General features: G+C 38.4%; 1 protein-coding gene across 1 annotated transcript; it reads right to left on the bottom strand.

The window, feature by feature from the left end:
* Positions 1-3,619: 3,619 nt before the first annotated feature.
* Positions 3,620-3,933, bottom strand: LOC132481357 (complex III assembly factor LYRM7-like). The gene is given in 2 exon segments (XM_060086200.1): positions 3,620-3,807; positions 3,810-3,933. Coding segments are annotated over 2 exon segments (312 nt in total).
* Positions 3,934-9,869: the final 5,936 nt, after the last annotated feature.

Raw genomic sequence — 9,869 nt, 5'->3', positions numbered from 1 at the left:
TCTGGAAGTGGTGAGAAAAGTCAGATTCTGATTATATTTTGAAAGTGGGATCAGCAGATTTTCCTGAGGGATAAGATGTAGTGTATGAGAGAAAGAAAAGAGTCAAGGATGGTGCTAAGGTTTATGGCCTGAGTCATGCATTAATAAAAATCCTTTATATATAGAAATAAAAAAGGAAACAGTTGTAAAAGATGTTATAACAACAACACCTGTTTTTGTATTGTAATTTCATACCATTGTCATTCAAAAATGCCAACAGAATAACTCTTTTCTGAGAAGAAACCTATCTACAACTTATGGTTCTCTGGGAGAAGCCCTAATTTTATGCATATCTCATCAGCTTGCTTCTAGCAGAGGCACTTAGCCAGAGAGATGACTCTCATGTCTTGTTCTGTTCAGTCTTTGAGACTGAGAGTAAGTGTTTGGAGTATTAATATTTGTTCTTGGTTTTGCTCTGCTTGGAGGAAAATCTCATAAGTACTCCAGGTGCCCACAGTGATGAAAATAATCATTACTAATTATATCTGTGGGCACCCAAGGCATAAATATGTACAAGATACTTAACAATAACAGCACTGTGGTATCTATTCTTGCTATTCCAGAGCTTACCTTGGGTCAGAAACTCTAGCAGGAGCTCCACGCATTGCCTTTTAAATCTTCACAGCACATTGTAAACTATTATCCTTTTCTAACAGATGAAGAATCTGAAGTCCAGAAAGATTACTTAACTTGTTTAAGTTTATATAGATAGTGAGGAATGGAGCTGGACTCCCTAGACTCCAGACCTGTCTGTCTTCAAAGACAATGTTCTTTTTGATTTGCTGCTGTCTAATCTCAGGTGAATGATGTATTTGTAACATGTTAATTCAACAAACATTCATTTAGTGCCTCTGTATGTCAGGAACTTGGTTAGCTTGACATTGGAGGATAAGAAGATTGATTGATTAGTTGATTAAATGAATATTGAATACCTATGATATGCCCAGAGGTGTGCAGGGCTGTAGGAAGACAAAGATGAATGGTCCCTGCTCTTGAGGAAGAACTCCTGCTCCTTGGAGGTCCCGGACAGTCATATTTGAATCACATAAAATAAGAAGCAGTAGAAACCTAAATGGGGAGGCTTCTGAATGGGATGGCTACCCTGATTCATTTGGGCATTTCAGAAACTTATTAAAGTAACTTTTTACTTCTTTGAATTGGAAAGTCTGCACAATCATATTTCAAGAATGGTTTGAGGTAGGCTTATCTTTTGCTTTTGTTTTTCTTAACATTTTCATTCAAATTCTTGTTTTTCTTCAAAACTCACTACTAGATATTCAATGAATAAAGATACAGTATTCAAATCACTTGAAGATCTGAATACATCATTTCACAACACAATTATCGGTACTAAAGAACTCGCGTCATCTCTTCAGAGATCTTTCCTGCCACTGCTGTGTAAATAAGACCCACTTCCCAACCACTCGACATCACTTTACAGTGTTAAATTTTTTCATGGCTTTATCACTATCAGACATTATTATCCATATGCGCATTTGTTTATTGCCTGTCTCCCACCAGTAGAATAGAGTTCCATGAGAAATTTTTATAGTGATAAAGAAAATTAACTTTACTTATTAGAAAATTAGAAATTTATTTATTGGTAATTAGAAATTTACTTATTAGTAAATTAGAAAAATTGATTGTAGTGTTAAAATTTGTCAAATGCTTTAATTCTGAACTATTTATAGGAATATTTATATACAAACCATAACAAAGTAGAGTACAACAAACACATTGCTCTATTCAAGTCAAAGTATTTTCTCAATTCTGAGCTTGCTCCTATCACTTCGGTTTTTAATTTTTAACAAGGGCATTCTGTGTTTTGAGAAAGTGCTTGATTCACACAGTATAATATTTAAGTGGAAGGAGAATCAATGATCCCCAATAAAGTTAAAAAATATATTTTCCAACCAATATGACTCTTTCATTAGATTTTTAACTTTTCTATATTAAACTATGTTTCATGTTAAAAAAATCATACTTGCATTCATGGATGATCTAAATTGCTGGAACTAAATTTAACACATATAAACCCATGGTTGATCTAAATACAATATAGAGTCAAATATATATGTGTTTTAAACTCATTTATGTGAATATTTGCCACAAATAAAAAATGAACAAAATTGTTAGGAAATAGAGGAGACAGACACAAAGATCAGGAGGAAGAACATTTTAGATAGAAGAAAAGGCAAGAACAAAAGTTTCAGGGGCAGTAAAGAATGGAGTATGTGTGAAATACTCATCGGATGCCAAAGGAGATAAAAATGGAAAGGTGAGCAAGAACAAGTCATATAGGGCCTTGTGGGCTATAATAATGAGTTGGACTTTTATCTAAGATAGATAAATGGCGAGTTACTAGGGCTTAAGCAAGGAATGATATGATCTGATTTATGACTTAAAATTATCACTGTGGTCCCTTTGTGGATAAGGGATTATAAGAGGGCAAGAATTAAATTAGGAAAATCAGTTAAGACACTGTTATAATAGTTTAGGAAATAGATACCGAGTAGGACTAGGATGGTATAATTGCAATAGAGGGAAAAGGGTGGATTCAACTAGTGGGCTAGCTGTGGGGAATGAGGAGAAAAGGATGGGACTTCTAGACTTTGGGCCTGAACAACTGGTTGGATAGTACCATTTACTTGGGTTGAAAGTCAAGAGTCTTGCTTTGGATGTGTTACGTTTCAAAGGCCTATTAGACATTTAAGTAGTGTTGTTGAGAAGACAGTTAGACATACTAGTCTGGACAGTACTAGAAAATATAAATTTGAGAGTTATTGGCTTAGAGGTAGGATTTAATAGCACGGGCCTGAATTAACTTAGCCAGAAGAGACAATCAATAGAGAAGGGAAGGGCTTCCCTGGTGGCGCAGTGGTTGAGAGTCCGCCTGCCGATGCAGGGGACACGGGTTCGTGCCCCGGTCCGGGAAGATCCCACATGCCGCGGAGCAGCTGAGCCTGTGAGCCATGGCCGCTGAGCCTGCGCGTCCGGAGCCTGTGCTCCGCAATGGGAGAGGCCACAACAGTGAGAGGCCCGTGTACCCAAAAAAAAAAAAAAAAAAAAGAGAGAGAGAGAAGGGAAGAAGGCGCAGGGCAAAAACCTGGGTTTAGAAGTCTCGTAGAGGAAGAGAGGTCATCAAAGAAGACTGAAGAGTAGCCAGAGAAGTAGAGGGAGAACCAAAAGATTATGATGTCTTAGAAGCCAGTGTTTCAGCAGTAATGATCAGCTCTGTCAAATCCTGCTGAGAAGTAGAGTAAGATGCAACAAGGAAAGGAATTGCTGTATTTGGCAGCATGGAGCTTCGAGGAAGCGATGGGATGGATGCTTGACTGGAATGGGAGGAAGAGAGAATGTGATGTGAGGGAATGGAAATGAGGGAAAGAGCCAGAGAGAGACCTCGAGTCAAGGGAGGGTTTTTTTTGTTTTTGTTTTTTTTAATTATGAAACTATACTCTAATGCACTCGTTTTCAGTATGCCATTTCAGAGAAAAATATTTGCATTTCCAGGAGTTTAGCCAGAGTTATATATTTTAAAATTAAAAATGACAAAGCCTTAATTTTATTCTAAAAAAAATCATTGTTTCTGAGTTGGTGCATCACAATATGGCAAATTTTCTATAAGAAGGTCTTTCCTAGGGACCAATTTCAGCGTATTGGGGTCTGTGTGAATACCTTGTATAACAGATGTTCTCAGTATCAATTCAACATTAGAACCTATTTTTATTAGCTCCTCTATTTTCTTAGGAGAAGTTTCACTTCTTTACATTTGAATTCTTCGTTTATCTTTATTCTGGCTGCTTCTAATGCCATAGCATCATTGTTAAAAACTTGTTGTCTGGTCCTGTGCAGTGTTTTAAAGAGCTGTAAAACCTTGGCTGCCTGACCCATGGCTCTCCTCACCGCTGTGGCTACTTCTCCTAAGGGAGGGTTTTTAACTGAGGGATATTTTGGAGTCAGTTTCTATGTTGGTGAGAATTACCTAGTGTACAGGAAGTTATGATGATGCAGGGGAGACAGGGGATATGGGCTGAAACAGTCTTTGAGCTGGTGAGAGATGATGGGGCCCAGAGTGCAGGTGGAGGTGTTGCCTTGTGATAGGAATAGGGACACCTTGATGCTGTCATAAGAAGAGGCAAAACTCTGGTAGATTGTAGTTGGTGGCGGGAAGATGAGGGAGTTTCTGTTGGGTTGCTTCAATTCCACAGCTGAGAAGGAAGAGGAGAAAAGAGAAGATGTGAAATACTCAGATGTCTTGGATATTGGGATATTGTTTACAAGGGAAATGTAGCAGAACAGCTGGATAGCAATAAGTATGAGTTTTATTTTTATTTTTTAACATATTTATTGGAGTATAATTGCTTTACAATGGTGTGTTAATTTCTGCTTTATAACAAAGTGAATCAGCTATATATATACATATATCCCCATATCCCCTCCCTCTTGCATCTCTCTCCCACCCTCCCTATCCCACCCCTCTAGGTGGTCACAAAGCACCGAGCTGATCGCCCTGTGCTATGTGGCTGCTTCCCACTAGCTAGCTATTTTACATTTGGTAGTGTATATATGTCCATGCCACTCTCTCACTTCATCCCAGCTTACCCTTCCCCCTCCCCGTATCCTCAACTCCATTCTCTAGTAGGTCTGCGTCTTTATTCCCATCCTGCCCCTAGGTTCTTCAGAACCATTTTTTCCCCCTTAGGTTCCATATATATGTGTGAGCATACGGTATTTGTTTTTTTCTTTCTGACTTACTTCACTCCATATGACAGACTCTAGGTCCATCCAACTCACTACAAATAACTCAATTTCATTTCTTTTTATGGCTGAGTAATATTTCATTGTATATATATGCCTAATCTTCTTTATCCATTCATCTGTCGATGGACACTTAGGTTGCTTCCATGTCCTGGCTATTGTAAATAGAGCTGCAATGAACATTGTGATACATGACTCTTGTTGAATTATGGTTTTCTCAGGGTATATGCCTAGTAGTGGGATTGCTGGGTGGTCTGCTACTTCTATTTTTAGTTTTTCAAGGAACCTCCATACTGTTCTCCATAGCGGCTGTATCAATTTACATTCCCACCAACAGTGCAAGAGGGTTCCCTTTTCTCCACACCCTCTCCAGCATTTATTGTTTGTAGATTTTTTGATGATGGCCATTCTGACTGGTGTGAGGTGATACCTTATTGTAGATTTGATTTGCATTTCTCTAATGATTAGTGATGTTAAGCATCCTTTCATATGTTTTTTGGCAATCTGTATGCCTTCTTTGGAGAAATGTCTATTTAGGTCTTCTGCCCATTTTTGGATTGGGTTGTTTGTTTTTTTGATATTGAGCTTCATGAGCTGCTTGTAAATTTTGGAGATTAATCCTTTGTCAGTTGCTTCATTTGCAAATATTTTCTCCCATTAAGGAATCCAAATCAGAAAAGAAGTAAAGCAGTTACTGTTTGCAGATGACATGATACTATACATACAGAATCCTAAAGATGCTACCAGAAAACTGCTAGAGCTAATCAATGAATTTGGTCAAGTAGCAGGATACAAAGTTAATGCACAGAAATCTCTTGCATTCCTATACACTAATGATGAAAAATCTGAAAGAGAAATTAAGGAAACACTCCCATTTACCATTGCAACAAAAGAATAAAATACCTAGGAATAAACCTACCTAAGGAGACAAAAAACCTGTATGCAGAAAATAAGACAGTGATTAAAGAAAGTAAAGATGATACAAACAGATGGAGAGATATACCATATTCTTGGATTAGAAGAATTAATATTGTGAAAATGACTATACTACCCAAAGCAATCTACAGATTCAATGCAATCCCTATCAAACTACCAATGGCATTTTTCACAGAACTAGAACAAAACATTTCACAATTTGTATGGAAACACAAAAGACCCCGAATAGCCAAAGCAGTCTTGAGAAAGAAAAACAGAGCTGGAGGAATCAGGCTCCCTGACTTCAGCCTATACTACAAAGCTACAGTAATCAAGAGAGTATGGTACTGGCACAAAAACAGAAATGTAGATCAATGGAATAGGGTAGAAAGCCCAGAGATAAACCCATGCACATATGGTCACCTTATCTTTGATAAGGAGGAAAGAATATACAATGGTGAAAAGATAGCGGCTTCAATAGGTGGTCCTGGGAAAACTGGACAGCTACATGTAAAAGAATGAAATTAGAACACTCCCTAAGAATGAAATTAGAACACTCCCTAAGACCATACACAAAAATAAACTCAAAATGGATTAAAGACCTAAATGTAAGGCCAGACACTATCAAACTCTTAGAGGAAAACATAGGCAGAACACTCTTTGACATAAATCACAGCAAGATCCTTCTTGACCCACCTCCTAGAGAAATGAAAATAAAAACAAAAATAAACAAATGGGACCTAATGAAACTTAAAAGGTTTTGCATAGCAAAGGAAAACATAAACAAGATGAAAAGTATGAGTTTTAGATTAGCAGCCATGAAGTTAAAGTATGAACAATCATTGCAGCACTCAGTGACAGGGCTAAGTAGGAGAATAATTGTGTTTAACCAGGGATTTTGCTTTGTTGTTTGAATAAAATGGAACAAAAATCTCTGGTTATAATTTATGTAATTTAATAATATGATTATTTTAATGATGGGCCCTGGACTCTAAGGTGGGAAGGAGCAAAGTAAGGAAGGAGGGGATGAAGAGTAATAAAAACATTATAAAGTCAGTGGATTTGTGGTTTACGACGTTGGAAAGTTGTTGAAGTAGGTATCCTAGAGTGTGCTGGGAAGACACAAAGGACTAGTGGAGAGTGAGATGTTAAATTTAATACCTTTAGGGTGGTACATTCAGTGTTATATGACAAGGGCTGAGGCATGATCATGAGTGTGGGCCTTATGGTGTGGCAGAGGAAAGAGAGTCTCAAGAGTGGAGACAAAGGATTTGAGAGTTCACTGCTGGATGGATTATCCACGTGGAAGCTAACATCACTGAAAATGATACCAAGAGGAGGGAAGAGGGAAAGGCAGAACTTGGCACTAAATTCCTTGGTGCGTGAAGGAAAGAACATGGGAAGTCTGAAAATGACTCCAGGGAATAGCAGGTGGTAGAGTCGAATGGCACATGCTTCAGGGAACTGGGGCTTTTGAAGAAGAAAGAAGGAGAAACAGTTTGGCCATATCAGTGGGAGCTAGGAGGGTACCTGTCCCACCTTAAGCCATTACATATTTGGTGGGGTAGGAGGAGAAAAAATCCTGCTTCCTATTGAGAGAGAGCCTGGGAAAGTAGTCTTCACCAATGGCAAGGAGGTGAAGGGCATTTTCAAAGTGGAACTTAAGGTTCTAAGAGAAGATTTAGGGAGCTGATACAGATAGTCCATTTCCAAGGACACAGTACAAGAGTTTGGGAGGATGGAGTTGCATAGAAAATTATGGAATATATAGAAAAGTATGCAGATGAATTAAAAAATGTCAAATACTTTAAAAAATCCAACTCCTTCAAAGTATACAGACTCCTGCATTGAGAAGAAACACAAAAATGCTTTATTAAACCAAGTGTAGCTGCACTAACTCCTCCAGTGTCCATCTCCCAGCTTCCTTAGCAGCAAAAGTCCTACCCTCCTGGGCATATGGCTGCCCAGCAAGAGACCACATAGACCAACCTCCCTTACAAAAAGGCGAGGCTGCATGTCTAAGCACCCCCAGCAAGGAAATGCCTTTAAAAGGAGATTTTTGTATCCACTTTCTCTCTTTGCCTCTTCCCATGGGATAAAATGTAGATGTTGTGGGTAGGCAGTTTTAACTGTGTGGCTAATTAGAATTCCCTGAGGGATGTCAGAAGGAGGCAGAAGGCATCAGAGCCCCTGGATGACTTCATGGGGCAGAGCCGCTCACCCACTCTGAACCACCTGCCCGCCTCCAGAAAGTGATGTGAAAGAGAAGTAGATTCTGCCTTGTTTGGGTCCTTAATACCACATGGTGCATCCCAAGTTTGGGCTTTGAATATATGCTAGTTGCATGCTAGTCTTATTAGGCCATGTCATGGGATCACGTAAATCACCGTTTAGGACCCTAAAGCATTCCTGGCCAAGACTAGGATACATTTTGAAAATGTGGAAAAGGTTGTATAATTTAGTTCTGTTTTTTCCTGCGTTCTTTACTACCCGAGGGATTATTCAACAAGCTTTGGTAATGAATCCACAGGTATTTAATGAAAAAAAAAAAAAAAAGACTGAAAAGTACCATAGTTCTCTTCATGTTTTCAGTCACATGACAGGTGCCATTTGTACCGTGTAGCCTTCTGCTTCTGTTTGGGAGAATAGCATTTCAGCATTTCTTTAATTTTGGGGTGAATCCTGATGTCTCCATCTTGTTTCAAGTACAAGGGGTGAACAGGTCACATAACAATACAGTTTCATCTTGGATTCTCTTCTTTCATCTGTAGGCTGAGCAGGTCAGCCTTTCCATCATTCTGCTAGTTCAGTGAATCACAGGTCAAAAGTTCCCCTGCACTGTAGCAGTTTAGCAGGCTTTTATTCAGTTGGGTGAGGAGTGTAGACTTAGAGAGGACTCTAAAAAGCAATAATGCAAAGTGTTTCAGTTCTTTAATGGAATGGTGTTGGTCATATTTCTGGCTTTTAAAATGCTGTTGGGGGTAAAACATTTTTCTGTGTTTCAAATATGCGGTATTTTCACGCAATTCAGTAAGAAAAAACCCCCCACCACTCCTGTTTTTATAAATACTCCCATTTGATTTGTTAGTTCAAGAAGTTACATTATCTTTGTTTAGCAGTTTCTGTGGTTCTTAGCAACTATGCTAATTATGTAGCTTTGCTAACAAGTTAATGGTTAATGCAATCTATTAACCACTGCAACTGCAAAAAAGGCAGGGTTTTTATTTTTATTTTTTTCTCTTCTGTGCAGTCTTTTTTCCTAATCATTTCCAGGAAGGGTACAGGAAGGGTACAAGTTTCAGTGGGTATGCATGCATGCACATTTTGGGGAGCAGTCAGCAGTGCTGTGGGCAGGGTCAACCTGGAGAGCTTCACTTGGTAAGGATTCTGCTCCTGTGCCATGGGGGTGTTGAAAATCCTGAACTGTGGGGTTTCCATCAGGGGAAAGAACAAATCTGCCCTTTCACAGCTTTGTCTGTTTGCAGCTGCCACTTCCTCTGCCTGAAATTTTCTTCTCCCTCTTTTCCACCTAGATTACCTTTTCTGATGCCCCCCATTTTTTCTTTAAAAAAAAAGCAGCTTTATTGAGATATAATTCACATGCCATAGAATTCACCCATCTGAAGTGTACAATTCAGTGGTTTTTAGGATATTCACAGGTACATGCAACCATCACCATAGTCAATTTTAGAACATTCTAATCACCGCAAAAAGAAACCTTGTACCCTTTAGCTATCACCCCATCTTCTTGCCCCCAGAGCTTAGCAAGCACTAATCTATTTTCTGTCTTTATAGATTTCTCTATTATGAACTTTTATGTGAATGGGATCACATACTATGTGAATGGCCCCTTTCACTTAGCATAATCTTCTCACGGTTTAACCATGTTGTAACATGTGTCAGTACTTCATTCTTTTTTTATGGCTGAATAAGATTCTGTTGTATGGACATATCATATTTTGTTTATCCATTTATCTGTTGATGAACATTTGGGTCATTTCCACCTTTTGGCTATTGTAAATAATGTTGGTATGAATATGGGTGTACAAATATCTCTTTGAGATCCTGCTTTTAATTCTTTTGGATATATGGGTAATTAAGACTTTTTTTAATTTTAAATTTTTTAGTGGCCACGTTAAAAAATCAAAACAGAA

Source organism: Mesoplodon densirostris, chromosome 20, assembly GCF_025265405.1.
Source record: "Mesoplodon densirostris isolate mMesDen1 chromosome 20, mMesDen1 primary haplotype, whole genome shotgun sequence".
NCBI lineage: Eukaryota > Metazoa > Chordata > Mammalia > Artiodactyla > Ziphiidae > Mesoplodon > Mesoplodon densirostris.
This window is presented reverse-complemented; position numbering and strand designations above follow the sequence as displayed.